The 27,549-nt window shown below is 43.8% G+C and overlaps 1 protein-coding gene across 2 annotated transcripts in view; it reads left to right on the forward strand.

Annotated features, from left to right (window-relative positions):
• LOC136864435 (membrane-bound alkaline phosphatase) overlaps positions 1–27,549 on the forward strand; it is a 194,727-nt gene that overhangs the window by 79,594 nt on the left and 87,584 nt on the right. For both annotated transcript variants that reach the window (XM_067141427.2, XM_067141426.2), the window contains exons 2-3: positions 6,204–6,275; positions 10,737–10,957. In XM_067141427.2, the coding sequence (XP_066997528.2) occupies positions 6,204–6,275; positions 10,737–10,957 (293 nt within the window). The remainder of the gene's footprint in view (positions 1–6,203; positions 6,276–10,736; positions 10,958–27,549) is intronic.

Below are 27,549 nucleotides of genomic sequence, written 5' to 3' on the forward strand. Positions count from 1 at the left end.
AGCGTAACAAGGTATCATTTAGCTTCAGTTCTTGCGCAGCCAGATTATAATAAAGACATGACCAGATTGAGGGTCCTTTGAGATATACGCAAAAAAAAAGTTAGACTGACATCATTTAGGCCGAATAATCTTGTATAGTGGAAGGAATATCATGTATCAGTGCAGAATAGGTACACCTGTAAATATTCCTCGTTTGAGGCTTCCACTCCCCAGAGCTAACTTGTGATTACGTCGCAGATCAAGGATACAGCTGGGGAAGAGGATCGTTTCTGTCTCTTTGCGGGCAATATTTTACTAGGTGGAAAACTGGATAAGTAAGGCGGAGGTATGGGAAGTCTTTTACGAATTTCAATTACTGCTTTTGGAATGAAAACAATAAAAGACGGAAAGCAATTTTGAGAAAGACTGACAGTGAAGTTCAAAGCCATCTATTTCTCAAATTCGGACACCAAGTGAGGTCGATGAGGTATGTATGCCATTTCCATACAGGACTCTTAGAGGAGTGGGTCTTCTATCTGTAAACTCGGCACCAAGTGGGATAGTGTCGTTAGCTCTAAAGTAGGCGCCATTGCCGCCAGGAATTAAACTGGTACTAATTTCTGGTGTAGTCTGAGTGAATCTGAGGGCCATGTACCTCTCCAGAAGTGGAGGTCACGTTTCTAAATTTTTCGACTTCCCGGCAGTGAATCGAATCCATGACCTTCGGGGTGAATCGGGTACACTTCTATCGCCTCGGTTAGGCAGCCTTGAAGTATGTGCAGTACATATATAATTGATGTTCCATTTGAGTTAATTACTTGTAGAGTGTTGACGTATGATGAGATCATTCTGTATTGCGAAACGGGAAGGCTTGTTGATATCTTCCTTCGGGTTAGGTGTTTTGAGCAGTCATCATACCTGTTTACATAAGTTTTAGCGACCGTTAATATTTGTCCTCCTGTTTCTATGACAGCAGTTTCTTTTTTTTTTTTTTTTGCTAGTTGCTTTACGTCGCACCGACACAGATAGGTCTTATGGCGACGATGGGACAGGGAAGGTCTAGGAGTGGGAAGGAAGCGGCCGTGGCCTTAATTAAGGTACAGCCCCAGCATTTGCCTGGTGTGAAAATGGGAAACCACGGAAAACCATCTTCAGGGCTGCCAACAGTGGGGTTCGAATCTACTATCTCCCGAATATCGGATACTGGCCGCACTTAAGTGACTGCAGCTATCGAGCTCGGTACAGCAGGTTTGAATCCGGCTCAGGTCAGGTGCATTTGAGGGTGTTTAAATAATGAGAATATAACCACAGTGATGTTCAACAAAATATGTCATCTTGACTTACAAATATCGCCACTCATTGAGCTCATCCAGACTGCAATGTGATTTCGGTTCAGTAGGTTAAGTCTTTATGGTGTTGTGTTTTCATTTTCTGCTACTGCAATTACATTACAACAAAGTCCTCAATAACAGAAGTAACACGGTATGTTCTAGGCATGTAATCACAATGGGATGAAAGCCAAACACGGCCCCAAGGCCATTAATTTGAACCAACAGTACCACGCGAGGTGATTGCAAGGCACAGGTCGTATAGCTGTGAATTGGCATTAGCAAGATATGGGGGTCGACTTCCATCATAGACAACTCTAAGAATAGTTCTCTGTTGTTTCCCATTCCCGCAGTTGGCAAATAATGGGACTGTATTGTAACGTGATGGTGGGTTAACAGGTAAATAAATACACGAATTTTACTGTAACTCTAATAACTTACACCAATACACGGACACACATTCACGCTAGTTCTCTCTCTCTCTCCTCAATCTGTTCAGTTACACAAGTTATCCGCTCTGACACTTATAAGCTAAAACAGTTACACTGCTCAAACTCCCATAACTGTCACTCGGACCCTAGGGCAGTTCACAAATAAATTCACTGAACAACTTAGCGCTGCACAATCCGCAGTTTATGCGCACGCAACACAGTCACACAAATCTGTAAGTAGAACAGAGTTCACACACACACACACACACACACACACACACACACACACACAGAGAGAGAGAGAGAGAGAGAGAGAGAGAGAGAGTGTGACAGACAGCAGTTTTCTTCCGTTATCCCTCGTCGCTCAGGTACACTATTCCGCCAATCCACATGCAGCAATCCGTCGACACTTTAGCATACTGATCCGGTATTCGCAGCTGTACACACACTTCACAGCACTGTCCTCAGCCGCATTCAACTGAACCTGTGGCTGTAGTACTCCTCGACTTTCAATCACTCACTAATTGACCTCAAACTGAACCGCCGAAGCTCCTGCGGTCTGTCTTTCATAGTGGAGCCAGCCCTTCTGGATACTCGGACGAGGAGAATTCCCTGGATCTCTCAGGAAATCGAAGGCTCTAGTTACACCTTCTGTTAGTTTCTGGTGCCACCAGGAAGACCCGAAAGGAGGTCACGGAGTCGTGGCAAAGGGGGCTTCAGGCTCGGTTAAGGCTCGCTTAAGGCTGATTGTAGCAGAAGCAAGCGGGATGGACACTACTAAGTGACGTCACTCGCGACAGGTTGCCAGATACCTTGCCGTAAAAAAATGGCGAACCCGTCACTCTGCCCGTTTCTTAATGTTGCTCCTACCGATCTGCTCCACGATACGGCGCCAGGTGATCCAGATGGACAACAATCATTTTTCCTAAGCCAAGCTGCCGGATAATGTAGACGACGTCGTTGATCCTAGTGACGACAGTATACGGGCCCTCCCAAAGTGACTGAAACTACGATGACTTCCCCTTCGTCTGCACGGGACGGTACAGCCAAACACGGTCGCCTTCTTTGAAACCCGAGTTCTCCAGAGTGTCGTAGTGGGCCTTCATCCTGTCGCTTGCTACCCTCAGATGTTGTCGGGCATAATCGTGGATGTCGTTGAGTCAGTCCACCAACTCCTACACGTAGTCCATCGCTGGCTACTCCTGATCCGGTGCCGATCCAAACATCAGGTTGCATGGAATGTTGGCAGGTGTAATCCCGTCATGTGATGCTTGGACGCTCGGTAGGCCATCAAGAAGACCCTCTCATCCCAGCCCTCTGGTGCACCGAAGCCACCTTTTTGCGGTGCTCCTCAACCGTCTTCACGAAGCGCTCCACCTTGCCGCCCGACTGAGAGAGGCGTCGTACGGTTCCAACTCATTACCAGATGTTGAAAAACCTTCTCAGTTTCGACTGAAATTTCCTGCCCTAGTCGCTGTGCAGTTCCTTCGGTACACCGAAAGCAGCGGAAGAAGTTCCTCACCAAGACGTCAGCTACTGTTGATGCCTCTTGATTAGGGATAGCGTAGACCTCTGGCCACTTGGTAAAGTATTCCATGGCCAGGAGTAAGTAACGGTTGCCGGCGTCGCATTCGGGGAATGCCCCAGCGTTGTCGATGGTGATCTTTTCGAAAAGTTCTCCGACGTTCTACTGCACAATTTGGACACTAACCCTGGTCGTACATCTTGCACATCCTATCGATATCGTTCCTCAGGTGCAGCCAGTAATACCGCTGTCGGGCACGGTCTAACGCCTTGCTCACTCCCAGGTTACCGGTAGTGGTGCCAGCACACAACTCGGTCACCAATTCTTTCCTCATGCCACTGGGGATTACCAGCTGGGCAATTTGCTTCTTGCCGTCGGTAGACTCCCACTCGTGAAATAGCTCCCCATCGCTGACTTCCAGAGGTAACCACTTGGCCCGGTACTCCTTATAGACTGAACTGCTTTTGACGAAGTCCTTCCATTCCGGTCGCTTCCCGACTCGAGGTCCCACAGGATCTGCCCGATACATCGTCCTTCAGCCGCTACCTCGTTAGAGCGGCTCGATCCCAGCCTTCAGAGTCGGCGTCGGCTACGACACTTACGGCCAGGATGTCCACGGCGCCCGCTAGCCTCTCCATCTTATGACAGCGTGCACAGCTCTCGAGGCACGAACTTCATGACGGAGTATGGGCGTTGCAGTGTCTCTATTTCCGTGTGGGTGCTTGGCGGTGAAGTCGTACTCTTGGAGGCGCTGCATCCAACGATCTGTCAGCCCCTCCAGGTTACGGAAGCTCAGAAGCCAGGGCTGAGTGTTCGGTGCGTAGATGGAGTGGCTGCCCCTACAGGTACTTCTAGAAGTGCCCCGCGATCTTCGCGACGGCCAGCCGTTCTTGACGCGTCACGTAGTAATTCCACTCGGCTTTAGACAGCGTTCTACTGCCGTAGGCGACCACCTTCTCCTGGCCGTCAAGTGCAGTTTTCGTATATCTGATACATCCTCTCGACATCGCTCCTCAAGTGCAGCCAGTAATACCGCCGTATCGTGACTGTGACCGCTGTGACTGCACCCCACCAATTCCCCCGTTGTTGACGTCGGTGTCAACGATGAACTTCTCCCGAAGCTTGGGGTATCCAAGGACGGTTCTGTACACAGGGAATCCTTCAGCATCTGCATCTGATAATTGTGGAACGTCCTTCACTCTTCGGTGAACCGCGTAAGTGGCTTCGAGATGTAAGCATAGCCAGCTATGAACTTGCGATAGTAGGTGCAAAGGCCGAGAATGCTCCCGAGGTCTCGCTTGTCCCTTGGCATCGGCCATTCCGTAACAGCTTCTAACTTCTCCGATGACGCGGTGTGGCCCAGGTAGCGCACATTCTTCTGGAACTGCCACTTTCCGGGATTCAGTTTCAGGTGAGCCCATCGAAGTATCCGGAACATTCCCCGGAATTTTTCGATGTGTTCCCTGAATATGCGCCGCACTATGATGATGTCATCCAGATACACGAAGCGGCGTCGTGAGTTATCCCTCTCAGTAACGACTCCATCAGTCGCTCGAAGGTCACCGTTGCGTTGGAGTCGCCGAAGGTTTTCACGACGAACTGGAAGAGCCTTTCGGCTGGTGGAGAATGCTGTCTTCTCCCTGTCTTACGGATGGAGCGCCACTTGCCAGTACCCAAACTTGAGGTCCATGTCGAAAGCCACTGGGCTCCAGACAATGAGTCCACGGTGTCATCTATCCCGGTGTGGCAGGGTAGCAGGTAAATAAATGCGTGACTAGTAGCGTTACTTTAAAGTGTAGTAGCTTACACAACTACACAGACACACAATCTGGCTAGCTGGCGTTCTCCCTTTCTCTCTGTTTTCTCAATGTTCAGTCACACAACTTATTCGCTCTGACACTTATAAGCTAAAACAGTTATACTACACAAACTCATATAACTGTCACTCGGACCGTAGGGCAGATCGCCAGTAAATCCACTGAACAAATTAGCGGTCGCACAGTCGACAGCTTATGCGTGCGCGTCACAGTGACAGAAGTCTGTATGCGGCACAGAGTTCACACACACACACACACACACACACACACACACACACACACACACACACACACACACACACACACACACACACACACACACACACAGCAGTCCGTTATCCCACGTCGCTCAGATGTACTATACCGTCGGTCAACACGGAGCGCTCCGTCGACTCTGTAGCACCCTGATCCAGTATTCGCAGCGGTACACACACTTCACAACACTGTGCTCAGCCACATCCCACTCAACCTGTGGCTGTGACATTCCTGGTCTCTCAGTCGCTCACTGACTGAGCTCAAAATGAACCGCCGAATCTCCTTCGGTCTGTCTTTTATATCGGGACAAGCCCTCCTAGATACTCGGGCGAGGAGAACTCGCTGGATCTCTTGGGAAATCGAAGGCTCTGGTTACACCTTCTATGACTTCTGGTGCTACCAGGAACGCCCGAAAGGACATCACAGATTAGTGGCCAAGGGGGATTGCCTTGGGCTTCAGGCTCGCCTACGACTGGTTGTAGCTGAAACGAGTGGGGTGGGCCTTACTGGGTGTCGTCACTTGCGACAGGAAGCCATATTGGATCGCTCCCCATGGGCCTTACCGTACAAAATGGTGAACCCGCCACAGTATATTAATTAAACATTTTAGCTTCGCAGTTCTAGCCCTTTCCATCTTAAGCGCCTGCGTGCGACATTGAACAGCCAGTAGTATAAATAGAAATGAATCAACACCAACAGTTGAAGTAAATGCCTCTGCTACATTTTAGCTTTTTTGTGTATCGATTCACATACACTTTAGTTTGTTAAAATACCATCAGAAGCATTAATTACTGCACTTACATAAATGAACAGTATGAGATAGGTCCTTGTTCTGGCAATAATAGTTGCTCTTTATTTCTGGTTGCAGATAAAGACTTGTTCCATCCTACGGATTTTCAGAGAACCGCAAGGAGTTCGCGGTATACCACTGATGAGGAAGGTAAGTCTATATTGCGTTATATTCTTTATCTCAAATTTTGATTGTCAGTCTGAGTAGCTCAGACGGTAGAGTCCAGTGGTGTTTGAAGAGTGCTGAAATTCGACAGTGTCATGTCAGTAGAATAACCTACGCGCAAAAGAACTCCAGCGGGAAATATTTCGGCATCTCGACATCGCCGAAAATAAAAAAAACCAACAGCATTAATATATATTAAATTTTGATTGCTATACTTCCGTATATTAATGAGTATGAACACATAATTTTGTGTACAGCATCCTTTCTAAAGCAGGGTTAACTTCATTTTCTCACATATCCTCCGAGAAATTTTAGGAACATGAGGTGCGTATCCTTTTTTTTATCTTTTCAGCCAGTTGCCTGCGATGTGGAAAGATTACATACTGAAAAGTTTTCTCAGACTGATTTGTTTATTTGCCCTGAAAAGGGCCATTGGTATGATGGCATACTGTACGGAGCTGGGTTGGAAGAGGCTAGGAAACATGTGACAGTATTTCAGTTACCTGCGCCCGTTGACGGATCGCCTGTTCGGCCTGACGCCCTCCGTTGACGATACAGAGCTGCGCGCGATGTTGAAGGACCGTCTGGCACGTTGCAACACATCCGGCGTAACGGATCGGCGTGCGTCGGCGATGAGCTGTCTAAGGTGTCCAGGATTTTTCTTCTCCTGAACATACACCAGTTGTTTTACATGGCCCCATAGAAGAAAGTCCAGGGGTATAAGGTCAAGTGATATGGTGGGCCAGGGAAAGGTCCTCTTTTTTCTACCCAATTATCAGGATATATAGCATAGAGATGGTTCCAGACGACCACCGCCATCTGTGGTAGAGCTTCGTCATGTTGAAACCACATCCTGCAGCGGTCAAGGAGTGGCACATATTCCAAGAACGGTGGTAGTTCATCTCAGAGAAACTACAGATAGCATTCTCCCATCAGAGGTCCCTCAAAGAAATAGGTACGATTGATGGGATGACCCACGATGCCACACCAAACGGTCACATCCCATTGTAACTGAAGAGATGCCTGTCGTCCACTCACCAGTAGTGCATATTATGGAGAATATCGGTTCCATTGTTGTGGAACCACCCTTCATCCATAAATAAGATGGTCGCTAAGAAGGTAGGATCAGTGTCTACATGCAGTAGGATTAATTGATAGAACGCCACCTGGGCTTCGAAATCATGGCCATAGAGCTCCTGATGTAAGTGCAGATGTTACGGGTGAAACCACTGGGTATGCAATAACCGCATAAAGACGCTCTGCTGATGTTCGCCTCCTGTGCAATGGCCCGTATGCTAGTATGAGGGTTATACCGGAAAACGTCCAAGACAACAACTTCATTGCGTACAGATATCACTGGATGATCTCGAAGAAGCTATGTCTTTCTCATGGACACAGTAGCCCACAGACATCATTCCACACTCCAAAATATCATACCTGCCGTTTGTCGTCTATCCGAATAACGTTCTTGATACAGGCATTGTGCCTGGTATGCATTCTGCTTAGCTTCTCCATACATGAGTAACACATCCACATACTCGTCGCTGGAATACATCACGACGCAGTGGATAAGCGTTATGTTGTGCTGTGACTTTTCTCGAAGAAGAGAAGTTACATACTTTTCATCGCATTTTGTTATCGTTCCAATGGGGAGTACTTTGTCCTATGTGTTGTCTACGAAGCTTGGAATATGTACGACGTACCTAACTGGTTGCCTATATCCTAGCCACAGACCATCATCTGCTCATTCTCGTCCAACCCACCTCCCTACCCTATGCAACGATGCAACGATATATACGGCCCTCTACAGTCTGTGGAAGCTATCAAGTATGATACCTTATCACATGGCAGGCAATTGGAGGTAAAGAAAAGTTTCTTGCGGGAGATTCGACCTTTCAGCACTGTCGACTATCACATCTCCCACCGCACCCTTGACATGTGAGCTACCGTGAGGCTTGACATACAGTGCGCAGTTTCCAGCCTGTACAATACTTGCTTCTGGTCTATGTGCACCTCCTGTTTTAAGGTACGTGTTCTTATCCACGCTCGTTTTACGGGTTCATTCGACGTAACTATAATGAATTATTAGTGGCGCTCACGATTTCCGCTGTCTTGCCCTAACAACACGTCATATCGTTGTATTACCCCGGTTTATGGTTAGTGACTGATGTATTTCTGAATTGTAATAAATTGGGCGGGATGCATAAAACTACCATAGATCGCAAAGGGCTGGTGGATCACCCGGTATATGTATAAAATTGCTTACGTCGCGTAAACTTATCATTGATTATGAATGGGAGATACTATGAACATGTGTGGAAAACCATTTGAATGTTAAAACCGAATATGTTCTTGTAGCACGAAATTAGTCATTCTGTTATCAGTGAAATTATTTATTTTCCTGGTATGTTAAAGTGATGAATATATTTGTCTTTACTGAGCAAGTTGTCTACATGGTTTGTTTCACGCAGCTTTGTAGGTTGGAACCTCACTCTCGGCAGCCCTGAAGATTATTTCCGTGGTTTCCCATTTCCATACCATGCAAATCCTGGGGCTCTACTTTAGTTACGTTCACGATCACTTCCTTCCAACTCCTAGCCATTTGCTCTCCCATCGTCACCAAAAGACCTACCTGTGTCGGTACTACGTAAAACAAATAGAAAAAAGAAATGTGTTCATCAGATTGAAACACTTAGGATATACACTATTATGTAGGTTGGCACTGAAAAGTATGGCTTCCATCCTTACAAATGATATGATAACATCCATAAGGAGCGGTGATTGGGAATTAGAAATGGGGGGGGGGGGTCACAAAAATGTACAGAAAACAAACAAATACCGGGCGGCCTGGGGAATATAGAGGGTGTAGATAACAAAATTGAGACAAAATAGCTACAAAATATTAAGTGTTTGATACCCTCTGAGCGAATTTCGACAGAGAAGTAAAGATTGACACTTTACCAACTTAACTGCGGTAATAATAGTTTACTTGAGATTTTCATTCAATATTATACAGTAAAACTTTCACCAAAGGAACAATTACACATGTGCGCAACTAAGGTTTCGTGCCATCAGACACTAATCACGCTTTTACACGCCGCTGCGCGAGTCTCTACTACTTGCCGTGGCAATGAAAAATCCTTTATTTGTGTCAAATGGCATTCTTGCGTACTTTTTAATATTTAAGGAAATTAAAGGAACGAATTAGGTAACAGGAAACAGAGACTCGTCTGTGGTGTAGTGGTTAGTATGATTAGCTGCCACCCTCGGTGGCCCGGGTTTGATTCCCGGCTCTGCCACGAAATTTGAAAAGTGGTGCGAAGACTGGAACGAGGTCCACTCAGCCTCGGGAAAGTCAGCTGAGTAGACTGAGTAGAAGGGGTTCGATTCTCACCTGAGCCATCCTCAAAATACTTTCGGGTCGTTTCCATCTTCTTCTCCAGCCAAATGCCGGGATGATATCTAACTTAATGGCACGGCCGCTTCCTTCCCTCCGCATTGCCTATCCCTTCCAATCTTCCCATCCCCCAGAAGGCCTCTGTTCAGCATAGCAGGTGAGGGTGCCTTGGCGAGGTACTGGTCCTCATCTCTAGTTGGATCCCAGACCAAATATCTCACTCTCCAGGACACTGCCTTAAGTTGGTAGAGGTGGGATCACTCAATGAGTCCGGGTGGGGGAAACCAACCCTCGAGGGTAAACGGAATAAATAAATAGGAAACAGGGTTTGTATAAATTGCATTTTTTAAATAATTCCTAGGTTTAGGTGACTAAAATGGAATACAAATATATTTTTTCTCCCCAAAGGGAGGGGGGTTGCCTACACCTCGCCCGCCCCCACTTCGTCTTCCTTAATCGCCGCCACCAACAGTCATGTAAAACTACAAGCTTAGCTTAGCATCAAAGTTCGTCGCAGCGTAAACTGACCATGAGTGTCTCCTTCCTTGATGTCTTGTTCGTTGAACACCTGTTACTGATTCAGCGCTACACGTCTTTCTCCTCTATAATGTTGTTAAATGCTTCAAAAGATCCGTGTTATGTTGATGGACAACCACCCCCCTCTTTGCCTTTCTCAGTCGTCCGACCCTCTGCAAATTGACAGGACTACTTCAGCACTCCCCGGACACAATCCTCCTGCGAATGATGACAGGTTCCGTGTTAATATCCGCAGGAAACGGATCATTATATCACCTCTCGCTCTGACTACTATTCAGTAACATAGCCATTCGGCTGTGCCTAAATATTAGTTCCTCCTTTTTTTTGTTTCTGAGGAATAAAACTGGGAATCTGGCATTTTGATTATCTTCATATATAGGCCTATGTGTTTTTAAGGATATTTAATTTCTGGAGTTTGGTAACAGGCAATTTTGAAAACCTTCTTATTGTACATTGTATTTGGGATATAGGCCTATTTAACTTATAATTCTGTTTTTTCCTTTTTCTTACAGGTTCTGGTTACTGGATTGATGGAGCACAGAAAATCCTCATTAACCATTTGAAGGAAGTTCACAATACGAACAGAGCTCGTAATGTGATCATGTTCTTAGGAGACGGCATGTCGGTACCGACCTTAGCAGCAGCCAGGGTATATCAAGGGCAACTCATGGGCGAAACGGGAGAAGAGAGCCACCTCTTCTTTGAAGACTTCCCGTACACGGGATTTTCCAAGGTATTGCATTTTAGCACACTCTACTTCATTCGTGGTAACTGGGCAGAACGTGTTTGAGTCCGCGCTTGTAAACCTGCTTTTAGTGCGCCCTGGCATCTTCAAAGCATATTCACCAGTGTTCCCTAACAAGTATCAAGATTTTTCCAGTTCTTCGTTCTCAAAGAAAAAAAAAAACGGTCGACCATGCGACTTTTTAGCTTGCACTGGCTAAATCGTTAAAGATACATATATACTATGTGTGTAAGAAAGATTCTGCATAATAAGTTCTACACAAAGGTTCACGCCAGCATGCATCTCTCCTTGAAACATAACCTTTATAACTATTTTTATGTTACAGTAAGAAACTTCAAATTTAAAACGCTTTCTAAATTAATTAGTTGGGCCTTATCAAAATACTTTCCCCCTCAAGTAACTAATGTAGATTAGAATGTGTAATTTAAGAAATGTTACTTTCATCTGTACTTTCGGAGATATCATCGTTTATATTTTTTCATGCAGTCTCCATTCTGAAATTTTGAAATGTAAATGACCAGCTTCAGAGCGACTCAGTAGATTGCGAGCCAGCGCGAGAGCCCTGAACGGCTACGGCCAGCATTCGCTGAACATGTTACAATACAATAATAGTTTTCCAATGATTTTTCGTTATCTGTGTAAAATATATGATAAACCAACATGCCGAGACGGAAAGCGAATATAATGTCGCAGTGTATTATTGCATTCGAAAAAGTGCGTTTATCACGTAACAAAGAAACTGGCCATCACAGGAATTCTCCATTGTCACAGGACGGTGAGAGAATGACTTCACAAAGACAAAGGGGGTCACCTCTCTCTATATTCGCTGTCCAGTATGCATAGCAGTCGATAGTGAAGAAGCTTAAAGAATTTCTAAATTAGTTACATCCTTCCGGCTTGTCACCACACAAACTGATTTTGATAGTGGGGGTACCTATTATATTGCTACGTAATCTACACCCGCAATGGGACGCTGTTGGTACAGGAACTGTTGGAAAACTGTTTGATTGAAGCTACTAATTTAACTGGCTGTGACACAGAAAAGGCGGTCTTATTACCCACAATCCCTATGATTCCTTCAGATTTGCCATTTGGTTTCAAACGAGGTCAATTTCCGTTAAGAGTTTGCTTTGGAATGACAATACACAAAGCACAGAGTCAGACAGCGTGGCTGGAGTTCATCCCAGCGGAGAATCCTTTTCTCATGGACAGCTTTACGTATCCCTTTCGCGTGTTACATCAAAACGAAATCCTTCTGCGTTCCACATTGGAGGAAAAACGACTAATGTAGTATACAGGGAAATCCTCTGTTAAAAGTAGCCTATCACCATAAATTCACAACTGCTCCCGTGCTAAGCCGGGGTAGGTAGGTAGCTAGTTTATTATATTGCACATTTCTTGGCTGAATGATCAGCGTAGTCGCCTTTCGGTTTAAAAGGGCCTCGGGTTCGATTCCGGGTGGGTCCTTGATATCCTGGATATCCCGGGACGGAGTTGACGACCGAGCTGGTCCCACGTATGTTCTATCGTGGACAGGTCTGAGGATCTTGCTGGCCACGGGAGTACTTTAACATCATGCAGACAGTTCATAGAGACACGTGCCGTGTGTGGACGAGAATTGTCTTGTTGAGAAAAATGGCGCCACGTTACTGTCGCATGAAGGCTAACACATGAGGATGCAGGATTTCCGTGACGTACCGTTGTACCGTCAGAGTTCCCTCAATCACTACCAACCGTGACCTGAAGTCTTACCTGATGGCTTCCCACTCCATGACGCCAAGAGTAACACCGCTATGCCTTTCCAATACATCCATTAATGGATCCTCGAATGTTCTTCCTGGAACCTGCTTATGTCTAAAAGTATCTATGCATACCCTTCCATTGTTCCATAAAATTCAAATGGCAGCCAATTATTTTGGCCATCATGTTATCCTTAGCTGACGTTTTTTCTAAATGAAATTTCCTAGTAAGTTCCTTTAAATCCCTCCTTACTCCCTCAAACATTCCTAAATCTATTTCTTTCTAACTGCACCTCCTTCTTACTCTCTTGATTTCCATGTTACCGCCTTTAAAGGTACATACCTGTTTTGACACTCCGCAACAGTTGCTTTAAATCCTTCCCATAGGCTGTTTACTTTTTCATTTACAACTTTCCAGTGATTATAATTGCTTTGCAAACATTCTCCATGCCTCTCTTATCAAACATATGGAATTGCCTAATAGTCCTACGGTACATTTACAGCCTTCCTTTCCGCTACATTTATTCTAAACTACGACAGAAACAGTTTCATGATCACATATACCCTCTATAACTTCAGTTTCTCTATAGATCTCATGTGGTTTCATCAGCACTACGACTAGAATATTTTCCCCTCTAGTAGGTTCCATCACTTTATGATTTAGCTGTTCTGCCCAGATTACCTTATTAACCATTTGTTGGTCATGATTTTTTGTCATTTTCATTCCCTTAACAGTTAACATTTGGTTAGTTGGGATCACCCGCTGCAATAGCGTTCCTTTCTGTGCCTTTCCCCACTTAGCTGATTTCCTTGACAAATAAATCAGCGTTAGCGTCGTCCGGCTCCATAGCTAAATGCTTAGCGTGCTGGCCGTTGGTCACAGGGGTCCCGGGTTCAATTCCAGGCAGGGTCTGGAATTTTAACCAAAATTGGCTAATTCCCCTCATCCCGACGCGCAGGTTACCTACGGGAGTCAAATCAAAGGCCCTGCAACTGGCGAGCCGAAGTCTTCGGACATATCCTGGCACTAAAAGCCATACGACATTTCATTTCATTGTCAGCGTCAGCTTTGCCAGTTCTGTACACCCCAAAAACATCTAGTTGCATATTATCTTGACAGATAAATATTAAACTTAGAATTTCGTATTTCTCATCTTTAACTTTTTGTAGCTTACGAATTCCTCTTTCATCAGTATGAATACTTCTCCTTCTATCTTTCCTAACCAGTCTCTACGATAAACACTCTGGTTCCTTGAGAATATTTTCTCATCCATAATGTCACTTCTCAGCCATAATTCAGTTCCTATTACAATAACTGGTAAGTATATATATTCACAGCCTCTTTCTAGTCATTCGGCCGGGTCATGAATGAAATGAATGAAGCCCCATCTAGCGGTGAGAATATGAATTGTGCCATTTGCCTAATTCTGTCGCACTCCTCTAGGACTATGATTAATGACTGACTTATGAAATGAAATGATATTGGAGAATTTTGCTGGAATGAAAGATGGCAGGGAAAACCGGAGTACCCGGAGAAGAACCTCTCCTGTTCCGCTTTGCCCAGCACAATTCTCACATAGAGTGATCGGGATTTGAACCACGGAACCCAGCGGTGAGAGGACGTCGCACTTCCACCTGAACCACGGAGGCTATATAACTTTTTAAATTATTTCATTGTAAGTAATTTCATTCTAACAATTATGTCATCCTTACTTGACTTCCTGCTTCGTATACTATTGCCAGTGCTCCCTTGTACACCTCGTTTCTCCGAAGGTACCTCCCTATAACTCTTCTAAACAGACCCTTAACTTATACGTACCATTGCGGTTCAAGTGAAAACTATCTGAACGTAGTTCCCTATCTCCTACCCACCCATTAGGATCTACAAAGCTCACTCCCAGATTCCCATATACCCACTCCATAGTCTCATTTATATCACCAGTCACCCTCCAGTCAGTATCTCTTCCACACAGTATGCGACCGAGCTCGATAGCTACTGTCAGTTAAGGGCGGCCAGTGTCCGGTATTCGGGAGATAGTGGGTTAGAACCCCACTGTCGGCAGCCCCGAAGATGGTTTTCCGTGGTTTCACATTATCACACCAGGAAAATGCTGGGGCTGTACCTTAATTAAGGCCACGGCCGCTTCCTTCCCATTCCTAGCTCTTTTCTGTCTCATCGTCGCCATACGACCTATCTGTGTCGGTGCGACGTAAAGCAACTTGTAAAATAAAAAATACAGTATCCCACTGATTACAATCTCTGCTTCCTTGAACTTCTCCCGTGCTGCCGTAACCAGATCCCACACATTCCCAACTATGTCACTGCCTATTCATGCTTGCTTTATTTTGTTAGTACCAAGGTGGAAAATTACCACCTTCTCCTTACCCTCCTCCTTCCCATCAATTTTCCTCAACATCTGCCTTAACCTAATTCCTATAAATCATTCTACCCGGGTTCCCATTCCTCCACACGCTTTCCCTACATGCCTAGCAATTGAGTAACCCATGATCAAAGCCTCAACCCCGCCCAACTCATTAGATCTCCTCCCCTCCTAGTCTCCCTTAACTTCCCTGACACCTGCTGAACCTACATACTCCTTCCCCTACTACCCTGTTTCACCTCCCTCTACGTTTTCTACCGTTCCCTTTCATCTTGCCCCTCCTTTCCTCTGTAACATACCGATTGCTCACCGACACCCCTCTTGGGCTCACTCCCTGAGAGCCTCATTTTCTTTCCCCTTGAAACATTAGCCCACCTGTCCTCCACAACATGATGTAAGTATAAATCACGCTCCACAACTTCCCCCATGACTTCCCCTCCTCTTGCCTGCCCCCAGGATCCTGTACGTTGACTGAAGGAGACCTACATCATTCCTGTCCACGGTTACAAGCCTAATTTTCTCCCCCAAACTCGCTCTCCCTTCCCTCGTCTTACTTAATTTCCAATCATATCCACCATCCCCACACCTGCCTCCCTCAGCCATTCTTTTATCTGTTCAAAGAAATGTGAAATAATGTGTCAATTTCAACAGAAATAAAATAATGTAGGTATTTTATGAATAGAGGTATATATGTCAGAGGAAGGAAATAGCGTATACTACATAAATATTTCCGCCGATAATGCAAACAAGTTACTAACTGCTAAAATAACTGCAATACAAATATAATACTTAGATTTACTCTAAATTATAAAATACTACGAATAACAATCTAAGTACTGAAATGTGCAGCTACACTAAATATGTGTTTGCATATTGTATATTACATTAAGACGAACAGAAACATCCAGTCCCGAAGACAGATGCGGCTAAAATCCTGAAGTCAGTCAGAAATCAAATCTGGGACCACCTGAACTGAAGGCTGGTGCGTTGCCCATTCGGACAAGGCGCCAGACTTAGGGGATTCCGAATTTCTAAGCATTAACAGGATAGTTTCAATATTATATTGTACGGACAACCAGAAGCAGAAATGTTCGTAGTTAGTGATTATGCACTACTGAACCCATAATTCTACGGTGAGAAAAATTTTTATTTTTCCCAAATATTTATTTGGTATTCAGAAACTACTGTATGTTTGAGGGCAGCCATTTTGCGCTCCCAAGAGCCCGATGTTGCGTGGGAAGGTTCCCGCAAGGCGAGCTCGTGGATTGCCGGGACACCTCGGTGGAACTCGAGTGCCCGACAATTTTCTAAATTAATGAATTCTGCACAACGAGGGATTTTGACAAGATAGTAAAGGAAGAAATAAATAAGCAAAATTATTCATACACCCTCTGTGAAGGTAGTGACACCAGGGACAATTTTAGATGCAGTTAAGCCTAAGTGTGTGTTAGCGTGAGAACAGCGAGCTAGTTACACGTGCCAAGGTCGTGGGCAGAAGAAAACGCGCGAAACGCACGGGCAGAAACAATTTATTCCTCCTGTTGTGAGTGTAGGAAAATTATAAAATTAACACCTAACATAAGTGCAAGTCTGTCCGGAGTTCTGGGACAAATCTTATCAAAATTGGTCTATTAGAAGCAAATTTGGCAGATTTCACAACCAAGCCTCATAGAGGGGATAGCGTCCTTCTGGAAATTATAAAAGAAACCCTCCACCGTAGATTTTGCAGTGTCGATCTGGAACTTGAAGCCGCGGGAGCTCGTGCCCGTCGTCATTAGAATTTCGCGCCAGATTGACCGACAATAATTCAATACATGTTCGTGGCTAAAGTCCACATATTAGTTAAGAAGAAAAGTGATTGGAGAAACTGTGAACGTTTGCAGACGAACTGGGAAGGTGTAGGCTGGTTGAAAAATACACAGCAGAATTTATTTTTATCATTTCCTGTACTCTTGTAAGTGAAGAAGGTCTGGGGGAAGCGATTCAAAATAGTTCTACTCCCTTATCGGCCGAACACCTGTTCTTATTGAAACAACGGGGAGAGAAACCACTCTGGGAAGCGCATCAGGCAGTTAGAGTCGACTGCAGAACGAGGGAAGTTCGTGGTGCAAGTTACAAAGAAAGTGCATTATTTATGGTAATTTTAATCTCGTGTGTGTGTGAAGGGTAGTGTTTGGATGAGTGAAATGTTGAAAATGAAAATGTTGTCCGTGAAAATGAGTGGCTAAGTGCGAGGTTGCTGGAGATGATGTAATCAGAATGCTGAGAATGTCACCAATGTGCAGGTCTGTCTATTTTATATTATGTAGTTAGTTAGTTAGTTCCTGTCTGTCCTAACAAAATTTCCAGATGATTGTCGGGTGATATGCGTAATTATCAGGCGAAAGGCGTTGTAAATTTTGGTCAGCGTGTGAAAAATTCAGTGTGTAAATTTCATGTCAAAGAACGGTAAAATGCGACGCTTAAAATTTTGTGTTGAGATGAGATATCATTCAAGTGCGGATTTGTGAACGTTATAAGTGTAAATTTGTCGTGGCGAATATTGTAATTTCAGGTGTCAGTTGCATTCAGAAATGTTGGTCAATAATAATAATAATAATAATAATAATAATAATAATAATAATAATAATAATAATAATGTTTACCATGGGATAAGGAAATTCCTCTCCGTTAAATTACATTTAACCAGTTATTTCGACAAGGATCGTAAGCATATTTAGATAATGTCAATAAAATTTGTTAGAGTCTCAGTCGTTAATGGGAAGGAAATTTTGAGACATCGTGTATACTTGAATTGCGAAAGGTCGATGTGTGCTCTTGGATTCTTGAGGTCCGAAAGTCTTAATAATAGTAAAGTAAGAGATGTGTCTAATAATGGTTGTCGTTCTCACCAGGGGATCGAAGTATGAAAAAGGGTCGTGAAGGAAAGGGGATTGAGAGCGATGGATTGATATGTACGTGGAGATGAGAGAGAAGTAGTACCGCTGAAATAAAGCGAGGAGAAAGTGTGTTGAGACAAGTTGTATTTTTGTAGAGGAAGTATTTAGAAACAGGCTGTGTGAAACAGGCTGTATTGTTTTCCGCAATCAATCCGAATTTGAGATGACTATGATGTGAAGCATTGTGAAATTTATAGAAAGATTCCAAGTGAAAACGACTCTTGTAAAATGTTAAAGTCTGGGCAGTACACATCCAGTGATTTTTGTTACGAAAAGCCCGCATGGATGATAAGAGAATGAACGATCTTCAGGATCAAAGAGCACTCTGGACACACGGTTGGGTTATATTTAATTTGTTCATTGGAGAGGTCATGGATAAGATGGTTGGAGTTGATGATAGGCGATCTGAGAATTTCGAATGCGATGGTGATGATTATTATTTTGAAGGCGTCCACTAAAAGGGTACCCGTGTGTTGGGAATTTTCATTTGCTTCCCTAACACGTCAGTGCACGGGCTGAGATTGCGTTCGAGGTGGAGAACCGATCGTCACGTCTATTTATTTCTGAGTTCACATATTATAATGAGGTAGACACTTACTGTATTTTTCGAGAGGTAGACACTTGCTGTATTTCGACTTGCATTCATTTGATAATAGAGACGTGGGTTCCGTCGTGCGTATTTGTTTGACGAAATCTAGTGTTAAATATCAGAGTTGTTTGAGAATTGCATTTCGCCTGATATGTTAAGGGAGACGTAGTACGACCCACTTTGACGCCCGACGATAGATTTAGGACGTCACGTGTTTATTCTTGGAGTCATTGATGATGAGACGTCCTAGGTCACGCCCGACGATAGGACTTGGAAGGCATCATGTATATACTGATTAGGTTTAGGGTGTACAGATTTCAAGTGAGCCCGACGATAGGTCTGGGATGGTAGCTGTACACACTCAAGTCTCAGTTTAGATTTTTTTTTCTTTTGTTTCTTTTGTGAAGTGGCCTGGTTGAAGGTAGCCATTACAGTGCGATATGATTTATTGTAGAGGGTCTATGCGAAGCTCTCATTGAGATAACGGGACTGCTGTTGACAAACGAGGGCTGTCCAAGTGTGGGACATCGACCCGATCTAGATTATATTTTTACTGTGTTTCTTCGTGCGTGTTAAGCTGTATGACTTCGAGATGTTAATTTTTTTTTACGGACTTTATTGTTTCCTCGTCTTGACGTCCGTTTTCATTGATAGTGTGCATTATTGACACTCAGTGTTTTGGAATGAGACTTGAGTTGCGAATGCGGTTTCGATTCGTCAGCCAGTAATTTTATTTTATATTTTAATCTTGTCGTATTTTCATTCGTATTCATAGTTAGAATAAGTAAGTAATCACTTTACCAGTAGTGTGTTGGGACAGACAGTAAATAGAGAGATCTGTACTGGTAGCATTGTTGTCAAGGGAAAGAATTCCTTAAAATTGTAGTAAATTTTAGCGTGGACTGGTAAATTTATTAAGCATAATAAACCCATTTCTAACCTGAAAATCGGTTCAATAATAATATTTTCAAGTGACTTTTCACTTTTTGATTAACTTCAGTGTTTGGCATTTCTTCTAAATGCATGATTAGTAAGTGTTTCCTGCATTTCGCAGTTCTGTTCCTTTAGAACGACTTAACGTAAGATCCTCCCGGATCATGTTGTTGTTGGTTCCTTCCGAACAGCCGTTTGGGGTGATGCACGTTTCGCATCGGGACTACCTTATCACTTAAGGGTGTCATGAATGACAAATACATGGTGGAATTTTATTTCAATTGTGAATGATACCATTAACTTGTAGTGAACACCATGCTTTCCTATAATATTTCGCAACCTATCCAAAGCAACTGATAGTCAGTTTGGTTCGATTAAGGGTCCATTCGGCGGATGTTCCGTATCCGTGAAGGGTATTTGACTGGTGGATAACCTTAATTAAGAGAAAATCAGGCGTTCTACTTGTTGAAAGTCAGATTTTCCACGGATCGTGTGGATTAACTCTCAGTTCTCGTTTGGAATAATAGGCGCCCGTTTTTCAGGTCTTCCCTTTTTCAGTTTTTTCAGTTTCGCTGTCCACTAACATATTAGCTTCTCCGAAGCAACTCTTCGACATTGGAAGAAACGAAGTGACGTTATGTAATGTGACTGTGTTTGGAACTTTTCAAAAATCAATAATTAAATTTTTTTATATTCTTGTGGCAAGAATGCATATTAAATTAACGATGTTATCGTGCTCTTTCAGTTTAATAAAAGTTAGTAAGCACATTTTTGCTCCTCATTTCAAGTAGTTAGGCTTTCTTCTGAACCCCATCGTTTGGTTAAGATCGTGACCGAATTTATTCCCGCAACGACCCAAGATTTAAGAGTTCTAAATTGTTCTACTATAGCAGCCGTGGCCGACCAACGATGGAATGGTAAGTTCAAGGGTTCAGTAGAAGTGGCTTCCAACGTGGGGCTTCAGTCACTTAAGACAGGGCCTAAGTACATCGAGAGAAGAACTACAAGTTAAGTTGGTTGACATCAGTGAAACGATGACCAATTGTAGGATTGTTATACGTTGGTGGATCAGTAGAAGTGGCGCCATCAACTTTGGGGCCTTAATGTCACGATAACGATGAGGAGCCCAAAGTCACGATAACGATACGAAGTCACGATAACGATAATGAAATTATCCATTGAAAACAAATGTTAGGAAAATATAAAATAATGTTGAGGCCTAAGCCACATTATAAATAATGCAAGCGGGTGAGAACTATGACTGAGCCACAGTTAAACGAATTATGCCCAATGAGAGTGCTAGATATTATCACGTTTAACGAGGAGCGTAACTACTTGGTAAATAATAATAATAATAACAGTCACAATGCATTTTAGGAAATTAGTATTTAAAGCTATATTGAAGCTTATGTCATGTTGCCAATATAAATTTTGGAAGTGGTAACGCTGAATTACATTCAAAGTTTATGCGTTAACATGTTCGTTATTTACTTAATTTACGGAAGCGAAACCATTTGGGATATTTATCCAGAGTAAATTATTAACTTTAGAATTTTCTTTTTATTAAACAAGTTTGTGATACCAGCCACCTAAACAAAATTTTATGAGACAACTGTTGGAATGTTGTCAGTTTCGGTATTAAATTATAACAGCGTTTGTATGTGAAAACGCAGTAGGTAGTGAATTCTTTCCCTAGTAGTTTGGAGTATTCTGGTTGCATCAACAGCCAGCGTACTCATTATTGTATTCTTTGTGGTATTGTGAGATGGAAGGTCAGGCGACCTTGGAGAAGTTAATGCAGATGATAGAGGACATGAAAGTCCAGAATGAGAATTTTAGGGAGGACACGAAAGTCCAGAATGAGAATTTAAGGGAGGATATGAAAGTTCATAATGAGAATTTAAATAGTAAGATGGAGGATACGAAAGGGCAAATGTTAGAAAGTTTTGATAGTAAGATGGAGGACGCGAAAGTCCAGAGCGAGAATTTGAGAGAGGACATGAAGGCTCATAACGAAAGTTTGGATGGTAAGATTGAGGAGTTGCAGTCTAGTTTGAAAGACACTCGTGAGGAGTTACAGAGTAGTATTGAGGATACCCAGGCTAGGTGTAAAGAGTCTAGTGATGAGTTGAAGGCTGGATTGAAGAACGTAGTTCGTGAGACATACACTATGTGCACCGAACTTAAAGAGGAAGTTAGGGGTGAGATAGGTAAACTCAATCAGCGTTTTGATGACAGCCGAGTGGAAATTAGGGACGAAATTGACAAACAATTTGCGGAAGTGCAGGTCAGTTTAAAGAACGATTTCGACAAACAGTTTTCTAAAATCCATGACAGTTTAAAAACCGATATGGACAAGCGTTTTGACGAAAGCCACGACATGTACAATAGGTTATGTGATAGTCAGGATGAGATGAGAAAGGAACTTGACAAGCATTTACTGGAGAGCCAGGCGGCGCATAAACAGCTGATTGACAGTCAGGTTGAATTTAAGGACGACATTACACAACAGGTCGTAGAGATGCGGATTTCCAGTGACAAGGAAAAGGGGAAAACGCTAACCATAATAGAGGAACAACGTCAAATATTATCTGCGGACATTCAGTCACTGAACAACAAGGTAGATAAAATTAGTGTGGAATTGGAGAGTCAGGTATTGTCAAAAACCGAAACCATGGAGAAGAAACTGTTGCAAGTTAATGAGGAAGCAATTAGTAAACTCCAAGCGGCTAATGAGGACTCCGAAACTTTAATTAAAGAAATTCAAGAGGAGTTAGTTGAAATGAAAAATGAACATACCAGGGAATTCAACGACAGGCAAATTAGTATAGAACAGGACTTAAGGGAAATCACGTCAGCCCAGGAAGAGACAGACAAGAAAGTTGGGTTCATTAAGAGCGAAGTGAGCAGTTGGATTAGCAGCGTGGTAGATATGCAGTCCAAGGTGGACAAAGTATTAAGTCAAACCTCGACAGCTGTTAATTCTGACCTCAGTGGTCAATTGCCAAATATCAGTCATGTGAATAATAACGGTCAGAGCTCAAATGTAGATACCAGTCGATCTCAAGGCTCAGGGGTCACAAACGTTATTAACATGATTAAGTTACATGAGGACCAGCCTAAGAAATTTAATGGAGGTCCACATACCACGCCGAAGGGATTTCTTAAGGATCTCAGAGAGTACATCCGGGACGCCAAGATTCCTGAGGAACGTCAGTTGAGGGTAGCTGAAAGATATTTAGAGGGGGCACCACTTTTATGGTTTAAAGGCTTCCGATACCACTTTGATACCTTTGATGAATTCCAGAGGGCGTTTCTCAATAAATTTTGGAGTACGGAAATTCAGCAGAGTCTTAGATTAGAGCTATACTCACGTCGGTATAATGCAATAGGCCCTACAAAGTTCAGTGAATACTTTATTGCCCAAATGGTAAAGTTCAGAGAACTTGAGGCGCCGCCCTCGGAGCAAGAGTTGGTACAGGCCATCCAGAAGCAGTTACCTCCCGAAGTGCAAAGGATGCTCATTGCATCAAAGGTAGAGACCCCCATGCAGGCAGAAATGATCCTTAGGCAATTGGATCATACCCATAATCAAATAGCACCCAGAGGGGGACGATCGCACGAGCAACATGTAAACACTGTTAGCCAGGTTCCAGAGGGAAGTCCAGAGGCACCTGAGCAGGGGAAACCACAGTCGACTGAGCGGAGGCGTGAGTTTCGCAATAACTGGGAACCCTCGCATCCACGAAATGAGGATTGGAAAAGGCGTAGGGGTAATTGGAATTATCCACAAAGGAGGAACCCTTACTGGAGGCGATACGATGGGGACAGAGAAAACCAGAGGAATTTCAGGAATGGACTTAGTAACCGCAGGGACTGGGGAAATAATCGAACCCAGAACTTCCGCCGTGATGAGGATGAACGGTACCGTGAACGTGTTCATTACACCGACGGGTTAAGGAAGGACCACGAAAGGAAAAAATGGCAGGGGGCTATACAGCGCCAGGACGTCAACACCGATTGTTTCGGGGCTGAAAGTTTGGAATTCCAGAAGGCACATAGGCAAGACCAACGAAACTCCGGTCTGAACCCGTTTGCGCCGAATTTCGAGCAAGAGTCAATGTCGACTCTTGATAAAAAAAAAAAACTTCAAATTCCCAGTAGGAGATTTTTCAGAGTCTCTCATCCCAGATTCTGAAGGAGAGACGTCAGATGAGTGGGTGGTCGCACAGATAGATTCGTGGATCATTACCTCTGATGACTTGGTGGAAGACCATTTAAAACAGGAGAGCAATCAAGTAAAGAAACTGCCTTTAATAAATGTCCGCATCTGTAATTTTCATGTCAAAAGTTTGGTAGATACCGGGGCCAGTATCAGCATCATCTCCCAAGCTCTTTTCGACGATTTGAGACAACGAAATAAATTGCCAATTATTCCGGTGTCAAATGTAAAAATTCGAGGGGTCATTCCTGACAAAATTGCTGTTTGTAAGGTACAAACTTATTTGGACGTACAAATTGGAAATTCCACTTTCGCTCATGCATTCGTAGTCATGTCTAAAATGCACTACAATGTGATTTTAGGGGCTGACTTTATCCGTGAGACCAACGCAGTCATTGATTTGAGCAGGAACCAGATAAAGTTCAGGAAAGAAGAGGGAGCAGAAGTCATTACACTAAACGAGGAATTGGGAGAAGATAGAACATTAGAATATGGCGAAGAGGAGGCCCAATGTGTAGACTTTGTAAATTCATTAGAGGGAGTGGCTGGTGAAATTGACAGTGTAGATGACGAAGGGATTCATCATGAAGAGTTGCATGACGTCTTGGAAGCTGAGGTTGACACTGATTACGAGGCCTTAATTGGGTTAAAGGTCGCGGAATGCCCTGGTACTGTAGAAGAGAAGGAAAAACTTAGAGCTCTCTTAATGGAATATATATCTGTGTTCGATTCCAAACCGGGTCTAATCCCTAATTTCACATACGCACTAGCTGTTACGGATTGGACACCGTTTAAGAGGAGACCGTACCCTATACCGGACAAGTATTATGCGCAAGCTGCAAAAATTATTAAGGAAATGGAGGAGAACGGGCTAATTTCCAAGCAGCCCACTCCATATTTGAATCCGTTGGTCGGGGTTCAAAAACCGGACGGGTCTCTGCGCGTGTGTTTGGACGCTCGTGCCCTCAACGAACGCCTAGTCCCCGAGCATGATCATGCCCCTCCTATTAAAGAGGTTATTAAACGTTTTAGAGGAAAATCACGTTTTATTAGCGTTGATTTGACGTCCTCATATCATCATATCGGTTTGGAACTCAAGTCTAAATTGTTTACTGGCTTCCTTTTTGACCAACAGACGTATGTCTTCAATCGTCTCCCATTCGGGTTGAAAACCGCCGGTGCAGCTCTCATACGCGCCCTAGATCGATGTCTAACTGATGAAGTTAAAGCCGCTACAACTCGGTATGTCGATGACATCTTGCTAGCTTCATCCAGTTTTGAGGAAAATATCAGGGATTTGAGGAAACTCCTGGAGAATTTGAGGGCATCAGGTTTCAAAATCAACTTGAAGAAGTCACATTTTTGTCAAAAGGAAGTCCTATTTCTCGGCCATGTCATTGATGGTGAGGGAGTTCGCCCGAACCCGGTGAAGCTCCAAGCCATAGACAAGTTCCCAAGACCGCTCAAAATTAAGAATGTCAGGCAATTCCTTGGAATGTGCAATTTTTTTTCGGACCACTGCATGAATTACACGGAGGTTGTAGCCCCACTTCAGAGCTTGCTTCATAAGAATAACAGGTGGAAATGGAGTCCCGAGCACGAAGAGGCCTTCAGGAAGACCAAAGAGCTCTTGCTAAACAGCGTTAAGCTAGGGTATCCGGATTTTGAGAAACCCTTTATTGTACAGACTGATGCATCGACCGTAGGAATCGGGGCACTCTTATATCAGGAATGTTTGGACCAGCCTCATAATAGAAATTATTTATCTTTCTACAGCCGAAAGTTGAGATCACACGAAGTCAAATACAGCGTGACCGAATTGGAAATGTTGGCTATTGTTCAGGCATTGCAACATTGGAGGAAAATGATTTATGGTTTTCACATAATCATTAAAACCGACCACAAGGCGCTGACCTTTATAATGAAAACAGCTGTCGCTAGTGAACGAGTGGCTAGGTGGGCCTTGTTCATACAACAATTTGACTTTGAAATTGAGCACTGTTCCGGAAAATCGAACATCTTGGCAGACCTGTTAAGCCGAAACCCTAATGAGGAAGAACACGCCGTGAATCATTTGGACTTAGTTCAGGAAGACCACGATTTCCTATCAGAGTTGAGACAACTGGGAGACTTGCAATTGAGAGATCCTTTCTGCGGAAAAATGATTTCTTTCCTCCGAGGGACACTTCTGGCTGACGATCCACGGTACTTTGCCATCCAGAAATTGTCAAATAACTACTTGTACGTGAATAACATGTTGGTAAAATTCGTGGACAGCGATCACGTGAAATCCCGAATTTTGGTACCACCGCAGCTGCGGAAGGGATTAATCTGGCACGTACACAGGGTTATTGGTCATGGAGGGATTGATAAGGTTGTGTCAACCATCCAAGAAACGTTCACCTGGGTAAATTTGAGGGAAAATGTCAGAGACATCATCATCACCTGCGATACATGCCAACGGGTTAAGGCAAACCCTTATCTGATCAGGCAGGCGCCTATTCCTCTCTTACCTACACAACCTAAAGAGCTGTTCGCGATGGATATCTATGGGCCGCTCGTGAAAGGAAAGCGTGGGAACAAGTTCGTGCTGGTAACCATCGATGTTTTCTCCAAGTATACGACTCTGTTTCCCATGCAAAAAGCTAACACCAAGCTAGTCTTGAGGTGTATTTCCCGAAATATCATTCCGGAAATGGGCACACCGAAATTCCTTCTAACAGATCATGGTCCCCAGTTCACCTCTGCACAGTTCAAAACTGCCCTTCAGAATATGGAGATTCACCACATCCTGAGCAGCGTGAGACATCCTGAGGGAAATCCTAGCGAAAGGGTAATGCAAGTAATTGCAAAATTCTGTAGAATTTATTGCGCCCAAGAACATTTCAAGTGGGTTGATGTGTTACCCCTAATAGTAACTTGTGTAAACAACACCATACACGAATCTATTGGGAGGATTCCCTCTATCGTGCACTTCAATAGGTATCCTGTGAGATCCTGGCATGGTGTCATCCAGTGTCCCATCGATCCCCGCCCGTCACAGGAATTATGCATTCAAAGTACGGCAGAACATTTACGTCGGCAGGCAGACCGCCGGTTGCGCAGGGTGAGGAACCGGAGATTCCACCGTCCCTTAGAGGAAGGCGAATTGGTGCTAGTTAGGAGACCCATGATGTCAAAACCGCAGGAAAACATCTATGCTAAATTTGCTCCCTTATATGTTGGGCCTTTCAAGGTGGTCAAAAGTTTCAGGAATAATTCCTACAGAATTCAGAGTCTGGATGGCAGCAGCGAAGCTATATTCAATGCAGCCAACTTAAAGGTTTATCATAGAGCCGAAGAAAGAATTCCACTACAGGATGACGCAGTCTTACCAGCTGGGGAAATGGTCCCCGAAGAAGAAGAAGAAGAAGAAGTACAACCCGTAAATATGATCGTCACGTCGAGAGAAAGACAGGTCGAGGCACCACTCCAAGGACAGGCAAGCAGTGGGAGTAAAGAAGAGGAAGACGCTGAATGTTTACAATGTTCATTCTTAAGAGAAGACTTTGTTGATGACATCTGTAACGCAATTCTATTGTTGGAAGAAGAAAACAGGGAAATACGTGAGAGTAACGGAGCCCTACGTCAAGAGTGAAATCGGCTGGGAAATTTTACGTAGAATCATGGTTCATTTGTATCAAAATTCCCATGTATAATTTAGAATTTTGAAGGAATATATCTGTTTAAATATTTCCCCTTTCTGGGTAAATATTTCGTCGTTTGTAGGTGGATTAT

This window comes from Anabrus simplex, chromosome 2 (genome assembly GCF_040414725.1).
Source record: "Anabrus simplex isolate iqAnaSimp1 chromosome 2, ASM4041472v1, whole genome shotgun sequence".
Classification (NCBI taxonomy): Eukaryota; Metazoa; Arthropoda; class Insecta; order Orthoptera; family Tettigoniidae; genus Anabrus; species Anabrus simplex.